Source organism: Palaemon carinicauda, chromosome 3 (genome assembly GCF_036898095.1).
Source record: "Palaemon carinicauda isolate YSFRI2023 chromosome 3, ASM3689809v2, whole genome shotgun sequence".
NCBI classification, from domain to species: Eukaryota; Metazoa; Arthropoda; class Malacostraca; order Decapoda; family Palaemonidae; genus Palaemon; species Palaemon carinicauda.
The window spans coordinates 130,485,255-130,505,679 of record NC_090727.1 but is presented as its reverse complement, the minus strand read 5'-3'; the positions used below and the strand labels follow the sequence as shown (position 1 = coordinate 130,505,679).

General features: G+C 36.2%; 1 protein-coding gene across 1 annotated transcript in view; it reads left to right on the top strand.

Moving 5' to 3' along the window:
• The first annotated feature begins 793 nt into the window (after positions 1-793).
• LOC137638522 (uncharacterized) overlaps positions 794-20,425 on the top strand; it is a 361,032-nt gene continuing 341,400 nt past the window's right edge. Inside the window, exon 1 of the mRNA XM_068370640.1 lies at positions 794-981. Coding sequence (XP_068226741.1) covers positions 900-981 — 82 coding nt within the window. The 5' untranslated portion in view covers positions 794-899. The remainder of the gene's footprint in view (positions 982-20,425) is intronic.

Sequence of the window (20,425 nt, the reverse complement as noted above, 5' to 3'; positions counted from 1 at the left end):
GATTCAGTAGCTAAAAATAGGGTCTGTAAGATACAGGTAAGATATAAGAATTTTGTTTCAAAACACTAATAATAATAATAATAATAATAATAATAATAATAATAATAATAATAATAATAATTAGGAATGGAATTTCCAACACACTGTAAAAGTAAATTGAGCGTTGGTGTTCTGATAAGAGAAAAGTCAAGTATTGCATGGTGTAAAAATAGTGAAAAAAATGTGATTCGATAAAAAGTAAATCTTTATATACAACCATAACAAAAATAATATGAAGCTCCATTCGTATTCCCCTTCTAAGGTAATGGTAGTTGAAAAAAAGTAAACAATAGATTCTTCATATGGCAGTTTCTTCAATAAATTAAGATTTCCATAATATTTTCTATGTTACTGTCGGGTTATTACGATAAACAAAATGTTTATTAGTTATTATCATCTTAACTGAACGAATTACCTATCTTAGATAAATATTAAACTACGTAAATAGAAGTTTGATAATAATTAAGCGTCCCAGAGAGAGCAACACCGGCATCCCTCCCCTCCCCAGCCAGTGACCGGCAAATGGACAGCAGTTTTGCCAAATCTTTATATTGTTGCAATTAGTTTACTTGCACTTACATGAAGTATAGCGTGTAATTTCTATATCATTAAAGCCTACAGGATTAGAAGGAAATATATTTATGGTAATGGGGATTTTTGGATTGTTTTAGGAATTTTATTTTCATGAGTTTTGGGGATTTTTAGACTAACCTATCTGGCAACACTGATGGGCAGTTGGACACTACTCGAAGCCGGTTAAGGTTGAAAATCTATCTCCCTCGAGCTATTACTCGACCGGACGTCGTACTTCGTAACCGGAATGTATTTCTTTGAAATTGTGAGTGTTTCGTGTTGCGAAAATGATTTTATTCGTCGTTACAAGATCCGTATTTCTGCCGTTACGTCACCAGTCGGAGAGTTTTTGGCGGGCTATCTTGCGTGGTATGTACCCGCCATGTTTGTTTTTTAGTTTTTGTTTTTTGTCTATGCGAGGTTATTCAATATCATGCGTATTTTGGTAATTATAGGTACTTGTATTTAAGGTTACAATTGTTTTAATATTTGAGTAAAGCATCTATATTGGGTAAGCTATGTATATATTAATGAAGTTGATGACATTTGGAGCATACCGAAAATTCACCATGGCAAGTTATTTTTTGTTTTTGTTTTTTTGTTATTATACCTTATTATTCAATTTCATGGGTATTTTGGTACTTATAAGTTCTTGTATTTGAGGTTACAATTGTTTTAGTATTTGAGTAAGGCATCTATTTTGGGTAAGTTACGTATACATTAATGAAGTTGATGGCGTTTGGAACATACCGAAATTTTACAATGGCAGTTTTAGAATGTATTAAGGATGTTTTTTCTGTTTGTGTATGTATGTATGTGTGCTCATGTGCCTATACTCATGTTATATAAGTAACTTATATAGTATACTGTATAGATTCCGTCGAAATTAATACGTAAAACAACCCTATCTATTATTATGGCAATTAACGTTCTCGTACAAAGGAAGCTATGCCGTAGGTTGATCCAGTATTAATTGTTCTATTAAAAAGTATGTATTCCCAAGTAGTCTATCCAAAAGGAGCAACGAGGTCGAATATCCGAATGAATTACCCATAATATATACGTTAGATCGTGCAATCTCCAAAATGTTATTGCACGTGTTGTGAACGTTATTTTCCTTTTTTTTATTTTAGTGGATGTTTCCGTATTGTGCATAGTAAATTTATAGTGTGTTTACGAGACCACGCTCTCCTTATATTGCCAAATTATGCAAAACTATTGTTTTTCTCTATTGTAAACAAATATAAATTTATAGGCATATCTGAAAGTTTATTTTGACATTGTCTTAATATTGAGGGTGAAAAGAATGTGAACATGGTGTAGGCCTAGTCGAAGCATTTTTTTTATCTTTTTATATTAAAAGTTAAATTACATATTCTTTACAATCACAATATTTACAGTATAATCGCATTTAATTGCATTTTTCTATAAACAAATCCATCTAATTTAACAATTCAAAACATCACACATCTTGATTTTAATTTTTAGTCACTCAAAAACAATAATTATATACTTTTTGGTGAACATTAGTTAGATTGTTTGCAATGTCTGTTTCGGGCCTTAGCTAAGCTACCTTTTTAGGCTTCTACTAATTTCCTTCCCCGATTCGTTTTTTCCTATTTTACTTCACATTGCAACTGTCGTTTTTTTTTTCTGTTAGGTCTCTTGCTTGAGGGTACACTTAGGCATACTATTTTCTCTTATTTCTCTTACACTTATTTTGTTAGTTTTTATAGATTATATAGGAAATAATTATTTTAATGTTACTGTCCTTAAAATATTTTAGTTTTCCTTGTTTCCTTTCCTCACAGGGCTATTTTCCCTGTTGGAGCCCATGGGCTTATAGCATCCTGCTTTTCCAACTAGGGCTGTAGCTTAGCAGGTAATAATAATAATAATAATAATATCTGGGAAAGATTTCATTATTCCAATTCTAGACGCAACCATTTTTCAGATTTCCACTTCACTTTTGTTCCTCCTGTTTCATTTTATAGGTTGGAAACGTTCCTGTCTAGCGTTCTACTGGACTTGGGTTGTAGTCCCGCTCAGGCTCGATAGCTTTTTTAGTGTCTGGATCCTCACCATCCTTGTGAGCTAAGGATGAGGGGTTTTAGGGAGCCTATAGGTCTACCTGTTTGAGTCATCAACAGCCATTGCCTGGCCCTCTCTTATCTTAGCTTTGGTCAGTCTCTAGGGCATTGTCCTGCTAGCTAGGCCAATGTCACTGCCCCTTGCCTCTGCCATTCATGAGTAGCCTTTAAAACCTTTAAGTCTGGGTGTTCAACTCTCTTAGAATTTTAATTTGTTGCCTAACGGAAAATTTTGGCCAAAATTTTCTGAAATCAAATTAGATATATCTTCGGAATTATTATTATTATTATTATTATTATTATTGTTGTTGTTGTTGTTGTTGTTGTTAAAGTATTATAATTATAATTATAATTTTAAAGTATTATTATTAATATTATTATTATTATTATTATTATTATTATTATTATTATTATTATTATTATTATTAAAGGTAAACTGTAGCCGTTTAAGACTGTCAATCCAACTATTTAGCTCCTTTCTCACGGCTAAATATAACAGCACTATTTTAACTGTGTAACTACTAGGTATTAATGTATGATAATGACGGTTTGAAAGCAGAAATGTTAATTTAAATTAAATAACAAGTAAAAATTAGTTTTTTTTATGGTACAATGTATTTTTTTTATCTGCATAGACAAAATGATATTCGTTGACTTAGTTTTAAGGATACGGAGAAATATTTAGTTTTATTTTTTGTAGAAGAGAGAGAGAGAGAGAGAGAGAGAGAGAGAGAGAGAGAGAGAGAGAGAGATTTAGTTTTATTTCGGAGAGAGAGAGAGAGAGAGAGAGAGAGAGAGAGAGAGAGAGAGAGAGATGTTTATTATTATTTTGGAGAGAGAGAGAGAGAGAGAGAGAGAGAGAGAGAGAGAGAGAGAGAGAGAGAGAGAGAGAGAGAGAGAGAGCAGCAAAAATCGGTTGTTTAGTTTTCGAATTAAGAGGTTAGTTATGTTCCCATTTCCCATTCAAAAATAAAACTATGTTTTTTTTATCTTTTTATTTAAAAAAATAAAACTATCTGGTAAAATCACCCATGTTATTCAGTCGTTTCATGCTTCTATATACGAATCTACCCATGTGAGTCAGTGAAGAGATTGAAATTTCATTTCACGCTAGGCTCACATTAGAACGTAAGCTCTATCTCTCTCTCTCTCTCTCTCTCTCTCTCTCTCTCTCTCTCTCTCTCTCTCTCTCTCTCTCGACGTCATATAACCCTCAATCAATCAAACTATCTGTCAGGAATGTTCATTGTTTCAGAAGTATTTGTTTGAGGAGATAATCACGAGCTACTAGTACAGGCATGTTTATGGTCGGTCCATTGCATAAAACTTCCTTCCATTTGTTGTTGTTGTTGTTACCTACTAAGCTACAACCCTAGTTGGAAAAGCAGGATATAATCCACCCAAGGGCCCCAACAGGGAGAATAGCCCAGTGAGGAAAGTTAATAATGAAATAAATAAACTACTAGAGAATTAATGGATAAAGAAAATAGAATATTTTAAGAACAGTAACAACACAATTAATATTCCATATATAAATTAAAACTTAAAAAAAAAAAAAAAAAAATAGAAATCAGTTAGAATCGTGTGCCTGAGTGTGCCCTCAAGCAAGAGAACTCTATCGCAAGACAGTGGAAGACCATAGTACTATTTGATATTAATATTGATATTATAAACCAAGCTAGAACAATTGTCGTAAAATCAGAAAGGTTCAAACAGCTTCTCAACATTTATTAAAACTACATTTTCCTCTGAAAGGTGAAATTGATGAAATAGGCCTACCCATTTCCCTTTATAGCTTCCTCTGTTAGAGGCTATTTAGACAGCCGTTGGTCCTCTGTCCTTGACCTCAAACACACAGATACATGTCACTTGAACAGACAAATGTATAGACAAAGAAAAAAGGAAAAAAAGTAAATTACAGGCAAAAACTCGTCCTTGGAAGATGATAGACCTAAATACCGTGCTCACGAAAATTGTCTATACACCCTCCTCTCCTCCCCCTCCCTCTCCAATTAACCTTTCGTCAATTGCTTTTGGCACTTCTGAATTTAGGTCAAACTGACCTCATTAATTAGCCAAGCGTCTATTGCAGGTATAGTAATTTAGCTATAGACAAATTGAGTAGGTCTATGCCAGCGCAGAGTCTATTTATTTGACATAACTTAGCACCACGCCAGGTTATTTAAACTATCAGCTAATATTGTCTTTTGGTAATGATAAGTAGCCAAAGGTATGCTGATATATTACCGAAGGTAAAGTCATCATATTTTTCTCCTAACAGTCTCTTTACTCAATTTTTTTACGAGACGCATTTGCACCGACTCGCAGGGGTGCCCTTTTAGCATGGTTAAGTTTCCTGCTATCTGATTCGTTAGAATAATCTTGTCCAACCAATCAGCTAGTGGGAAACTATTCCGAGTTAAAAAGGCACCCCTGCAAGTCAGTGCAAATGCACCTCATTAAAAAAATGAGTATAGTGTTCTACTTCTTTCTCCTGTTTTCCTTATTCGTTCGTTATCTTAGTCTATCTTCGTTATTTTTAGTCTTTAGTTCCTTATTCCTTTACTTCCCTCCTCCCCCTACTGTTGTGTTTCCACCCTCTTTATCCCTCCATATTTTACTTCTCTCTCTTCCCTTGTTTATTCCCCTTTCCTCACTGCATCCCCTTTCCTCACCGCACCCCCTTTCCTCCTTTCGTTGTCCGTACCCCATTTCATTTTCCTCCACTCTTTTCATTTCCTCACTTTCATTCCTCCGCCAGTGCACCCCGTTAAATATTTGCTGAGTCCCTTCTGCATTATCTGTTCGCACATATTATTGTCTCTATTAGCACATTCTTTATAAATTTTCCCATTTTTTGTATTACCTAGGTCTTTATAATCGTCCAATTTCGTAAATTTCTTCGAAAGAATTTCTATATACAGAAAACAGCCGTGTGACATGTAAACGGGCAGCCCTCTCTAATCTCCGTTAGTAGCCCAGACCTGACGAAAAGAATGAAAATATAAATAAATTCCAGTATCTCTGGTTCCTCGACTTAGACAATGGGAGGTATTCATAGAAATGAACGATATCCTTGTAAGCATAAGGTAATCATTATGAATATGGAAAGAAAGATTTGCTTATACTTCTAACTTTTGCTTCAGAGAATTACCTTGTACTTCTACCTTTTACTTGCGAGGATATCCTCCAAGCAGAAGTAAAAGGTTGACTCGTGTTTCGGGAGCGCTTGGTTACATGTTGGAACTTGTAAGATTTCATTTGTGCTGTCAAGATAAGAAAGAGTTTAGTATTTATAATACGTATTTAATGCCCTGTTTTTACTTGTATTTAATTAAGTTTACGCATCAGAAAGAACACAGACCTCCCCGTGCCTTCCCCAAAGCCTTGCTGGCGACATCTATCCCCCACCCCTTGTATTAGAAGTTCTTTGACCTCTTTTTAGCTCCCACACCCCTTGCATTAGAAGATCTTTGACCTCTTTTTAGCTCCCACACCCCTTGCATTAGAAGATCTTTGACCTCTTTTTAGCTCCCACACCCCTTGCATTAGAAGTTCTTTGACCTCTTTTTAGCTCCCACACCCCTTGCATTAGAAGATCTTTGACCTCTTTTTAGCTTCCCCACCCCTTGCATTAGAAATTCTTTGACCTCTTCTTAGCTCCCACACCCCTTGCATTAGAAGATCTTTGACCTCTTTTTAGCTCCCACACCCCTTGCATTAGAAGTTCTTTGACCTCTTTTTAGCTCCCACACCCCTTGCATTAGAAGATCTTTGACCTCTTTTTAGCTTCCCCACCCCTTGCATTAGAAGATCTTTGACCTCTTTTTAGCTTCCCCACCCCTTGCATTAGAAGATCTTTGACCTCTTTTTAGCTTCCCCACCCCTTGCATTAGAAGATCTTTGACCTCTTTTTAGCTCCCACACCCCTTGCATTAGAAGATCTTTGACCTCTTTTTAGCTTCCCCACCCCTTGCATTAGAAATTCTTTGACCTCTTCTTAGCTCCCACACCCCTTGCATTAGAAGATCTTTGACCTCTTTTTAGCTCCCACACCCCTTGCATTAGAAGTTCTTTGACCTCTTTTTAGCTCCCACACCCCTTGCATTAGAAGATCTTTGACCTCTTTTTAGCTCCCACACCCCTTGCATTAGAAGTTCTTTGACCTCTTTTTAGCTCCCACACCCCTTGCATTAGAAGATCTTTGACCTCTTTTTAGCTTCCCCACCCCTTGCATTAGAAATTCTTTGACCTCTTCTTAGCTCCCACACCCCTTGCATTAGAAGATCTTTGACCCCTTTTTAGCTCCCACACCCCTTGCATTAGAAGTTCTTTGACCTCTTTTTAGCTCCCACACCCCTTGCATTAGAAGATCTTTGACCTCTTTTTAGCTTCCCCACCCCTTGCATTAGAAGATCTTTGACCTCTTTTTAGCTTCCCCACCCCTTGCATTAGAAGATCTTTGACCTCTTTTTAGCTTCCCCACCCCTTGCATTAGAAGATCTTTGACCTCTTTTTAGCTTCCCCACCCCTTGCATTAGAAGATCTTTGACCTCTTTTTAGCTCCCACACCCCTTGCATTAGAAGATCTTTGACCTCTTTTTAGCTTCCCCACCCCTTGCATTAGAAATTCTTTGACCTCTTCTTAGCTCCCACACCCCTTGCATTAGAAGATCTTTGACCTCTTTTTAGCTCCCACACCCCTTGCATTAGAAGTTCTTTGACCTCTTTTTAGCTCCCACACCCCTTGCATTAGAAGATCTTTGACCTCTTTTTAGCTTCCCCACCCCTTGCATTAGAAGATCTTTGACCTCTTTTTAGCTTCCCCACCCCTTGCATTAGAAGATCATTGACCTCTTTTTAGCATCCCCACCCCTTGCATTAGAAGATCTTTGACCTCTTTTTAGCTTCCCCACCCCTTGCATTAGAAGATCTTTGACCTCTTTTTAGCTCCCACACCCCTTGCATTAGAAGATCTTTGACCTCTTTTTAGCTTCCCCACCCCTTGCATTAGAAATTCTTTGACCTCTTCTTAGCTCCCACACCCCTTGCATTAGAAGATCTTTGACCTCTTTTTAGCTCCCACACCCCTTGCATTAGAAGATCTTTGACCTCTTTTTAGCTCCCACACCCCTTGCATTAGACGTTCTTTGACCTCTTTTTAGCTTCCCCACCCCTTGCATTAGAAATTCTTTGACCTCTTCTTAGCTCCCACACCCCTTGCATTAGAAGATCTTTGACCTCTTTTTAGCTTCCCCACCCCTTGCATTAGAAATTCTTTGACCTCTTCTTAGCTCCCACACCCCTTGCATTAGAAGATCTTTGACCTCTTTTTAGCTCCCACACCCCTTGCATTAGAAGTTCTTTGACCTCTTTTTAGCTCCCACACCCCTTGCATTAGAAGATCTTTGACCTCTTTTTAGCTTCCCCACCCCTTGCATTAGAAGATCTTTGACCTCTTTTTAGCTTCCCCACCCCTTGCATTAGAAGATCTTTGACCTCTTTTTAGCTTCCCCACCCCTTGCATTAGAAGATCTTTGACCTCTTTTTAGCTCCCACACCCCTTGCATTAGAAGTTCTTTGACCTCTTTTTAGCTCCCACACACCTTGCATTAGAAGATCTTTGACCTCTTTTTAGCTCCCACACCCCTTGCATTAGAAGTTCTTTGACCTCTTTTTAGCTCCCACACCCCTTGCATTAGAAGATCTTTGACCTCTTTTTAGCTTCCCCACCCCTTGCATTAGAAATTCTTTGACCTCTTCTTAGCTCCCACACCCCTTGCATTAGAAGATCTTTGACCTCTTTTTAGCTCCCACACCCCTTGCATTAGAAGTTCTTTGACCTCTTTTTAGCTCCCACACCCCTTGCATTAGAAGATCTTTGACCTCTTTTTAGCTTCCCCACCCCTTGCATTAGAAGATCTTTGACCTCTTTTTAGCTTCCCCACCCCTTGCATTAGAAGATCTTTGACCTCTTTTTAGCTCCCACACCCCTTGCATTAGAAGATCTTTGACCTCTTTTTAGCTTCCCCACCCCTTGCATTAGAAATTCTTTGACCTCTTCTTAGCTCCCACACCCCTTGCATTAGAAGATCTTTGACCTCTTTTTAGCTCCCACACCCCTTGCATTAGAAGTTCTTTGACCTCTTTTTAGCTCCCACACCCCTTGCATTAGAAGATCTTTGACCTCTTTTTAGCTTCCTCACCCCTTGCATTAGAAATTCTTTGACCTCTTCTTAGCTCCCACACCCCTTGCATTAGAAGATCTTTGACCTCTTTTTAGCTTCCCCACCCCTTGCATTAGAAATTCTTTGACCTCTTTTTAGCTCCCACACCCCTTGCATTAGAAGTTCTTTGACCTCTTTTTTAGCTCCCACACCCCTTGCATTAGAAGTTCTTTGACCTCTTTTTAGCTCCCCCCACCCCTTGCATTAGAAGTTCTTTGACCTCTTTTTAGCTCCCACACCCCTTGCATTAGAAGATCTTTGACCTCTTTTTAGCTCCCACACCCCTTGCATTAGAAGTTCTTTGACCTCTTTTTAGCTTCCACACCCCTTGCAGTAGAAATTCTTTGACCTCTTTTTAGCTCCCACACCCCTTGCATTAGAAGTTCTTTTACCTCTTTTTAGCTCCCACACCCCTTGCATTAGAAGTTCTTTTACCTCTTTTTAGCTCCCACACCCCTTGCATTAGAAGTTCTTTGACCTCTTTTTATCTCTCACACCTCTAGCATTAAAGGTTCTTTGACCTCTGTTTAGCTCCCACACCTCTAGCATTAGAAGTTCTTTGACCTTTTTTTAGCTCCCACACCCCTTGCATTAGAAGTTGTTTGACCTCTGTTTAGCTCCCACACCTCTAGCATTAGAGGTTCTTTGACCTCTGTTTAGCTCCCACACCTCTAGCATTAGAAGTTCTTTGACCTCTTTTTAGCTCCCACACCTCTAGCATTAGAAGTTCTTTGACTTCTTTTTAGCTCCCACACCTCTAGCATTAGAAGTTCTTTGACCTCTTTTTAGCTCCCACACCTCTAGCTTTAGAAGATCTTTGACCTCTTTTTAGCTCCCACACCTCTAGCATTAGAAGTTCTTTGACTTCTTTTTAGCTCCCACACCTCTAGCATTAGAAGTTCTGTGACCTCTTTTCTTCTCCCTTACCTCAAGCATTAGAAGTTCTTTGACCTCTCTTTATAGCTCCCACACCTCTAACATTAGAAGTTCTTTGCTCTCTCTCTTTAGCTCCCACACTTCTAGCATTAGAAGTTCTTTGACATATATTTCTAGGTTCCATACTTTTAGCATTAGAGGGTCTTCGATCTATATTTTGAGGTGCCTTACTTCTAGCATTAGAGGCTCTCTATTTTTAGGTGACTTACCTCGGGCATCAGAGGCTCCTCTTCGCTGTTCTCTCCTGTCTTTTAGTTTTCAAGATCTTCTTTCATAAGAGTATCTGTTTCTTTCGAGATTTCATTGTCTCTTTTCCTTAGTTCGTCAGTGTCCTTGTAGATTTCAAAAGAGATTTCAGTGCCGCGAGTCCTCACTTCGTCAGATTCCTCTGGGAAATCGAAGGCATTTATTCTTTACCTATCTGGGCAATGAGTAAAGAGATGAATACTATCGATATCTCAGCATACACTATCATGCCAAAGTAAATGACGAGCAACATGATATATTTACCAATGTCGTCTGGATATGTCCTTACTTCAATGGCGAATTTTAGGACAATCCTGTTGAAGAACTACACGTCACTCACCGTTCAGTTGAACCATTCTGCCTCCATCCTCATTCCCCGCAATCCGTTTTTGCATCGATACAAAGCCTCGTACTTTTTCCAAGAGTCTCCTTTAATAAGACATCGTCGCAAAAGCCCAAGCAAAGGATCCTGAAAGGCTCATACATTATGATCTTCAAAGCTCAGCTGCCAACGGAAGATCCCGTGTCTTTCTATAGGTCGGGCGATATAAAAGGAACGATCGGTAACTTCAGCAGCAACCAAAACCACCTGTCGTTGATGGTGTTCCGAAGACGTAACGCATAATTTTTACCGGCAGCTTTCTATTCTGCCAGAACGCGATCTCTGTGAGTTAAGTGAAATCCTTCTCCCAGTCATCAACTCATTTCCTCTTACTCCTATTGACGCGCAATTCCTTGGTTAGATTTCGCCAGCTACATACAGATCATGTGAGGTGTTGCAGGCTACGTTTGAAAAAAAATGAAGATCAGGTCTTCAGAAGACATTTGAAGCTCGGGGAGGAGTTGTTCAGGACTGCTCCTGGAAATTTCAGTTCTGGAGTCATTCAGAAATCCATGTCAAGTATACGGCTATGTCCTTTGAAGACTTTTGGAAATTCTGGAAAGTTTCCTTCCGAAACCGTTCTGAGATTCCATTCTGGAGGCATTCAGAATTCCATGCCAAGTCTATGGCTATTTTTTTCTGAAGCCATTTGGCAATCCGTGAAAGTTTTCTTCCGATACCGTTCTGAGATTCCGTTCTGGAGGCATTCAGAATTCCATGCTAAGTCTATGGCTATTTCTTCTGAAGCCATTTGGAAATCCGAGAAGATTTTCTTCCGAATTCTTTTAGGACTCTCGAAAAATTCCATTCTTTTTTATAACAACAACAACAACAACAACAACAATGATAATAATAATAATAATAATAATAATAATAATAATAATAATAATAATAATAATAATAATAATAAACTACGTGATTTGATTTATGGATTTGAGTTGAAAAGTTTTGAAGACAGAATTGAAATAGTTGATTTCAGCTAAATTATTTCAGGTTTGGGATTTAGAACAATCTATTTCTGGTATGAATCGATATATATATATATATATATATATATATATATATATATATATATATATATATATGTGTGTGTGTGTGTGTGTATACATACATGTATATAAGCTTTTGCAGTATATGAATATTCTGTGTATATATATGTATATTCATACGATGTATATATATACATATATATACACAGACATAAATACATACATATACATACATATATATGTATATATATATGTGTGTATGTATATGTATATATATATAAACTATATATGTTATATGAATACAGTATATTTGCATGTATATATATACACATACATACATACATACATACATATATACTGTTTGTACATACATACATCCCTAAATACAGCAGCCTTCGTATTCTCCCAACTGTTTATACATGCAAAAGCAAATGTAAAATGCATATCACCAAGTTATGGCTTAACCTTGATATTTCATCGAGATTCCAGGTGTGGACAAGATATCTGTCCGCAAGCCACTGTACATATTGTTCTTCAAAACGGAATAACATCTTGAAATCACGATCAAGTGTGGGTAAATAGGCATGTATTGTTTAACATGCCTCACATCCACAAAATCTGCCATCGTGCTGAGAATCGGACAGAACAACATTTCTCTTCGAACTGCAGTCTGCTACTGACCAGACTCAGCTTTTTCGAAGCATATGGTCTTTATATGAAGTAAAGGGTCTTCTTTATGTATAACCATTTACTTTTATGTGATTATAAGGATATGCTTTTGCTCTAAAAGTAGAAGCTTTTGCTTGAAATGTTTATGAATAAAGGTAGAAGGATTTCCTTCATATTTTGCAAGTATAAGCATATCCTTTTCTTTATGAATACCGCCCAATACTGAAAGATAATCCCAAGGTGGACCTTGGGATAATCCTATTTTCTTATCACTGTGACTTGGATTTTCTGGAGTAACTCGACCTTCTACTTAAGATCAATATTTTTTTCTTTTTTTTTTTGTTTCTTTTTTCTTTCAGCGTTTTGACACGAAAGGCAGAAAGGTCTCTCTCTCTCTCTCTCTCTCTCTCTCTCTCTCTCTCTCTCTCTCTCTCTCTCTCTCTCTCTCTCTCTCTCTCTCCAGGGGTTACGGGCGCATACAAACATAGCTCAGTAATACGTATTTGTGAATTCAAAGTTATTTAGTTTAGGTAAAGACAATGGTAATAAAATACAATGTTTTTCTACCTTTTTTATATTTAAGAGAAATTGAAGTAGATTGCTCTTGCTCTCGCTCTCTTATATACATACATACATACATACATACATACATACATACATACTTACATACATACATACACGTAGTTACAGCATATTGATAAAAACACTAGACTTACACACACACACACAAACACACACACACCAGATTAACTGGTGTGTCTAACGCAACCTGTGGATTGTAGCAGATATAACGGAAGACGAATTGTCACGTCATTATGGATTGTTACGTTTACACACAAATGCACACATCACAAGACTTACTTTTGCTGTAAGAAACAGCTAAGGTTTTTTTTTTTTTTTTTTTTTTTTTTTTGCTTTGTAAATTGTGCGAGAGAAAAGCTGTATTGGAGGTGTAAAATCTATCTCTCTCTCTCTCTCTCTCTCTCTCTCTCTCTCTCTCTCTCTCATCGGGATTTGCTTTTCCATGGCTCTAATCAATAACATGCAGATGTTGAATATGAAATAGATCTTTTTCTACTTCTGATAGTTATTGAAATGTTACCTTTGTTGGTATGTTATCTAATATAATAAAACCGTAGTTTTATTGTTGACAGTACACCTCATGAAATGTCTGTAGGCTTCACCGAAGTTTGCAGTTCCCCCTTAAGTGTTCGCACTTTACCTCAATATTTTTCCTTATCCACTTGATTTCCAATCTTTTTTTTTTCTTTCTTTTTTTTTAAATTTGTTGTCGAGTTATCAGGTTCTCTCCCAATTAACCCTCGATGCCGAATGTCCTCCCCGGCCCCATCGCTGCTAAATCAGTACGAACTCCTCTCTTGCTTGAGGGTACACTCGGGCACACTATTCTATCTAATTTCTCTTCCTCTTGTTTTGTTAAATTATTTAAAGTTTATATATGAAATATTTATTTTAATGTTACTGTTCCAAAAATATTTTTTTCCTTGTTTCTTTTCCTCACTGGGTATTTTCCCTGTTGGGGCCCCTGCGCTTGTAGCATCCTGCTTTGCCAATTAGGGTTGTAGCTTAGCAATTAATAATAATAATAATGTTAATAATAATAATAATAATAATAATAATAATAATAATAATAATAATAATAATAGGAGACCTATGAGTTTGGTCCCATATTTCCTCCCCATTTCTTCTATCCATCTTTTGTTTAGGGAATATAATTACTGAATAAGGTTTACAAAAACGGAGCCTATATTTACGTGTGTGTGTGTGTGTGAGAGAGAGAGAGAGAGAGAGACAATAGACAGTAAAGAATAGAGTGGGGGGTATCTATTGTGTGGTAGATGAAATCCTAATTTCTTGAAGATCGCTAATAGCTTGGTAGATATCATTCTATAGTACTACCTCAGTGATAATATTCCATCTACGTAAATATAAGTATATACTGTACTATCTATTCAACCATGTATGGTTCATGTTGAAAAGATAATTATATAAAACGTCTATTTAAAAAAATAAATAAATGTAGGCCTAGTTGTAAACTTCTTTGAAAGGCTACTGTCATTCTGGGCCATGAGTTGGGAAGGGTGAAAAGCAACGTTGCCACATTTCCAAAACAATTTAATAGACAGTTCATTTTATGTGAAAGTTGCTTGTTAAATACAAAACAGGGTCGTAAGAAAATAAATTATAATTGAAATCAAACTATTTATAGCCCGCTGAATCATATGTAAGTCGGTCTTTAATTGAAATAGCTTTTAAAATTGGGAATAGATATTGCCACAAGAACCGTTGAGATCAAGACCAGATTTGTATATGGGGATTTTCCACCTTTATCTTTTTGTCAGCTTTCTGGGTGGTAATTTAATTTCTCTCTCTCTCTCTCTCTCTCTCTCTCTCTCTCTCTCAACAACGAACATGGCTGTGAATAGCTACGGTGTCAAACCTTTTCAGGACTTGAAAATAAAATCGGCTTCAAGTTAGCTCCTTCAATTCGTGTTAAATACGGTCAGTTTTAAATCCAGAGGAATGACAGTTTCGGGACAGGTTTATATTAGACTACATCGTACCATCCCTCACTTGAGTTGATAAAATTGATTTATATCTCTCTGTTGTATCATTTAGTGTTATTAGTGAGTCTAGGCTTGATTTGAAATCTGCATAATATAGTGTGATTTTGAATAATTTTTTTTAATGAATTTGATTTACAGATGGGTTATCTCTCTCTCTCTCTCTCTCTCTCTCTCTCTCTCTCTCTCCTACTACTACTACTACTTATATTTGTTGCAATTAACGTGTAGTACTTCGCAGCGCAATAACAAGGGTCACCTACATTTTTTTTTCTTATTGATATGACGACCCAACCTCTCTACGGAGAAGTCCAATTATATACTGTAGAAGTATTCCTAAGAGATTTCCGATCACTTTTTCATTATTATTATTATTATTATTATTATTATTATTATTATTATTATTATTATTATTATTATTATTACTTGATCGCAATCTTACTAATAGATAGTGGGTTATATTTGGATTTCCCTTGCAATTTTTAAAAAATTGTATTTCCTGATCCTTGTGATGTCATTAATCACACACACACACACACACGTACATTTGTCTTGCTTGTTCCCCCTCGACTTGCAGAGCTTTGAATGCTGGGGTCCTGGGATTGCCATCAATCCGTCATGCTTTTACATGCACTTATAGGGCACAAATGCGACCTGGAGAGAGAGAGAGAGAGAGAGAGAGAGAGAGAGAGAGAATGTTATGTAATTCTTCTCCTTTATACTATAAGTTCTATTTTCACTAGATCGTGAAAGGATTATATATTCACACACACACACACACACACACACATATATATATATATATTATATATATATATATATATATATATCCCTTTCTGAGTTGAGATACCTTAACGTGGCGCAAGTATTTGTGTATCGCCATGCTCAGCAAACCTGTACTAGTCAGGGCCACCCATATTAGGTTGGTTTGCTCTGATCGATGTTAGTCTCCCACAATCACCAATCCGCACTGGCCAGCTTGGTGATGAAAACTGGCGCAAACACTAGACATGAATAAGGACATGTCTGGGGACTTTGTCCTGCAGTGGACTAGCAACGGCTGCATTTGTTGTTTTATATATATGAAATATATTTGTTCTTTATGCTTTTGGGAAACAGCCTTGGTGACGTCAATGTGTGTACTCAGCTTCCTTACATTCTCTGGCGTAAACCTATGGCTTAAAAACTAAGTGTTAATTATAATTTATTCTATCTTTAGAGCACTGCTTCGGCAGAAATGTCATTATCAAGTGATCATTTATTACCATTTGTGTGTGTGTGTGTGTGTTCGCGCTCGCTTTTCACTGTCATGGGATCTTGTTCCTTCATCGTCCCGAATCGGCCTTAAAATATCCTTACATTAAGGGGTCGGTTGCCTGATATGCGCCTTCTCTCTAATAGGATCAGACATGGTTTATAATATGACTAGAGAGTTTTACGTTCGCATGCCCTTGTAGTCCTCAACCACAGTTATTGACGGTGGGCCTAGTCTTTGACTAAATAACCCAACTGTAAGGCTTTAGTTTCCACAGTTATTGGCAGTGGGCCTAGCCCTTTGCTCAAAAGCAAGACTACAAGGCAGCAGCTGTCCTTTTAGTCACTTTCTGCGATACATAGGGCGTACTGTGGTAGTATTCTTACACCCCTGTCCACAAGGTAATGGCTTAGAAATGTTTTTTTTTTTTTTTTGTGAGTTTTTTTTTTTTTTTTTTTTTTTTATACCATTAAGCGTCCGTGCGGTAGACTCATGTTTCATGGCGTAGCGTGATTGCATTGCTTATATAAAAGAAGAAACTGGGAATTTGAGTTATGGTTTATGTAAGAATAGGTATTAGATATAATCAGTTTTCAACTTTATTAAAGATTTTGGAATTTGACTTGCTTGCTGTTGACTCAAATGTGACTATTTGCATTTGCCAAACCAGACAGGTATGTTGTAGGTGGTATGTAGTCCTAAGCTCTTGCTGTTTAGTCTTGTTTATACAGGTGGTCACCCATCCAATCTTAGACCAGATCCAGTGCTGAATAAGAACTGTTTGACATATGAATTTTCTTACGGTTTTCCAATTAGTGAAATCTGAAAAATGTCTTTATATTGGTTATGCCCATCTCTGTCCCCGCAGCTATAATATATACATAGATGTTTTCTTATAAAACCTTGGTCAGGTTTGCGTGAAAGAAATATTTTTCCATGACATGAATATTTATTTTTGCTAACCTTTAAAAGAAGAAAACAAGCAAATCGAAGGAAGCGAATGGTGTGGCTGAGAAAACCCACGGAAATTTCTCATACGTTTTCACACATTTATTTCTGTGTCTACTAATCTCTGGGTTTCTTTTCTGTGCAATTTGTTGATCCTTAATTTCCTTCTATATTTTATTTCTTTAGTCGTTCGTTATTTTTATATTGTTATTGTTTTATAAATATAATTTTACTTTTGATTGCCATTCAAGGCTGCATCTTTCTATTGACTATAAAATCCTTAATGTTAAACTGCTATACAGTACTGAGAAATAATAGTTGCTTTCATATATAGTATAGACATTGTTTCTTTATAATATTAGGCCTATCTCATAAAAGATCTGATTAAACCAATTTGTTATAGGCATGAGCCTTTAATAGTAATAAACGATGATTTAACATGATATTCCACGTACAATAAAATTTCACCTTGTTTCTAGATAATATTAGGCCTATCTTAATTGCCAAAAAATCTAAATAAGCCATTTTGTTATAGGCATGAGCCTTTAATAGTAATAACCGATAATTTAATATGACATTTCACGTACAACAAAATTTCACCTTGTTTCTATTTAATATTAGGCCTATCTTAATTGCAAAAATAATCTGAATAAACCATTTTGTTATAGGCATGAGCCTTTAATAGTAATAAACGATAATTTAACATGACATTCCACGTACAAAAAAAATTCACCTTGTTTATATATAATATTAGGCCTATCTTAATTGCAAAAATAATATGAATAAACCATTTTGTTATAGGCATAAGCCTTTAATAGTAATAATCGATAATTTAATATGACATTCCACGTACAAAAAAATTTCTCAAGTTTGATAACTAGAAAAAATATATTTGTTTGGTAAATCGTTTAGGCCTATTCGCTATTTTAGCTTTATTTTAGAAGGCTCCATGTGTCCAAAAAAGTAGGCCTCCTTCATTCGTCTGTTTTAATCTGCAATTTTCGTGAATTCCCAGTTCGTGATGTCATAGATGTTTTTATAAATGCATTCTGGATTAAATCGTAAGCTATTAAGTTGAAACGGTGAAAGTGTACATTATTATTATTATTATTATTATTATTATTATTATTATTATTATTATTATTATTATTATTAAGGTTTTGAAAACAAAGTTTATTATAATTATTTTGATTATTATTGATATTTTAATTATCATCATCATCATCATCATCATAATGATAATAATAATAATAATGATAATAATAATAATAATAATAATACTAATGATGATGATGATGATGATGATGATGATGATGATGATGATGATGATGATGATAATAATAATAATAATAATAAGAATAATAATAATTTATTATTAATTTTGAATTGAAATTTTATTATTCTTACTACTACTACTACTACTACTACTACTACTACTACTACTACTACTACTACTACTACTACTACTTAAATGGATTACTCTCGCGAACTATGAACGTCTAATGAGTCATTTTTGTAAAACTTAAGCGTTGCAAATTTGAGAATTATGATTCGAGAAAGACTACTTAATAAAGTTTAATCTTTCATTTCTGTCAATGATCGCTTTAAACGTTTCAGAGAATTTGATTTTTATTTTTATCGAACATGGAACATTAAGCTGTATTTTGCGCGTTTCATTTAATAAACTAAAACACGCTGGGTTAATGAAATGGCACTTAATGAAAGGAAATGGCAGGTTTTTAGGGAAGAAATGGCATGCAATTTTTTTTTTTTTTTTTTTTTTTTTTTTTTTTTTTTTTTTTTTTTTTTTTTTTTTAAAGTAGTGTTGCGTGTGTACTTGTAACTTTTTCCAGAATAATTAGTACGTAGAATCGTCACTAAGGATTATAAGTTACCCAAGGGACTAAAAGTAAAAGAAAAATTATAAGTTACTTAACTAAAAAAAAAAAAAAGTAAAGGTCTTTTTTGGGGGGAATTCAATTTAATACTGAGAATATGATGTGGTGGCCTACGTGATAACATCCCTGACTGGTGATCGCTTGACTGGGGCTCGAGTCCCGCCCATACTCGTTAGTTCCTATGGTCTCTGCAACCTCACCAACCTTGTGAGCTAAGGATGGAGGAGGACGGTTTGGGGAAGCCTATATGTCTACATTATATGCTGAGTCATCCGCAACCATTACTAGGCCCTCCTTGGTCCTAGCTTGGGTGGAGAGGGGGCTTTGGGTGTGATCATTTGTAATATGGTCAGTCTCTGGGGCATTGTACTGCTTGATAGGGCAATGTCACTGTCCCTTGCCTCTGTCATTCATGAGTGGTCTTTAAAACCTTTAAAGACTGCATTTTTATTCCCGTCAATGCACCTTAGCAGGGAGCACTGTAAGCAGTACTTAGTAGGTTCTTTTCAGCTTATCCTTGATTTCTGGCTGTACCCACTTTATAACCTTCTACGGCAGTTTCAGGTTCTTTTCCTGTTGGAGCCCTTATACTTACAGCATCCAACTTTTCCAAATAGGGTTTCATCTTAATAATAATGATATTATTGACAGCAATTTATATTGCTTTTGTAATGAAAATTGCTTATTGTTGACAAAAATTAGTTTTATATCTTGATTATAGTTCCTTTGTATGTATGACAGGTTCCCCAATAGATATTGTACGTAACTGAATCTACAAGCATTCCATATTCCCTTTTGGCTCTCAAGATTCTCCTTTGAAGGCCATATGAAATTCCTTGTCCAAATAGTCGTTAGCCCAAGTCTCTCTTTTAAGGCCCCCTGCAAAAAATAGCCCGGACAATATTCAAGGTTGAAGGGATAGAGAGGTAGAAAGGTATTAATAATTAAAAAGTTAATTAGCGATACTCTATATTTTTTTATCATGGTCAATTAAGGAGGGAAAATATCGTATGGGTCTAATGAAAAGGATTTTATGCGACACAAGGAATTGGATCGTATATAACTGCCATGACATGTCTACAAATACGCTCTCTCTCTCTCTCTCTCTCTCTCTCTCTCTCTCTCTGCTCATCTGTCCTATCTTCCACCAGCTTATAATGCTCTCTCTCTCTCTCTCTCTCTCTCTCTCTCTCTCTCTTTTGCCCTATTTATCTTCCACCAGCTTAGAATGCTCTCTCTCTTGTCCTTTCTTCCACCAGCTTAGAAGGATCTCTCTCTCTCTCTCTCTCTCTCTGCTCATCTGTTCTATCTTCCACCAGCTTATAATGCTCTCTCTCTCTCTCTCTCTCTCTCTCTCTCTCTCTCTTTTGTCCTATTTATCTTCCACCAGCTTAGAATGCTCTCTCTCTCTTGTCCTTTCTTCCACCAGCTTAGAAGGATCTCTCTCTCTCTCTCTCTCTCTCTCTCTCTCTCTCGTCCTTCACACGTGCTTTAATGTTAAATCTATATTGCTCTTATCCTTGATAAATTTAATTCATGCTTCTGGAGGAGGAACAGGGAAGCAGAAAGAACAGACACGGGGGTTGGG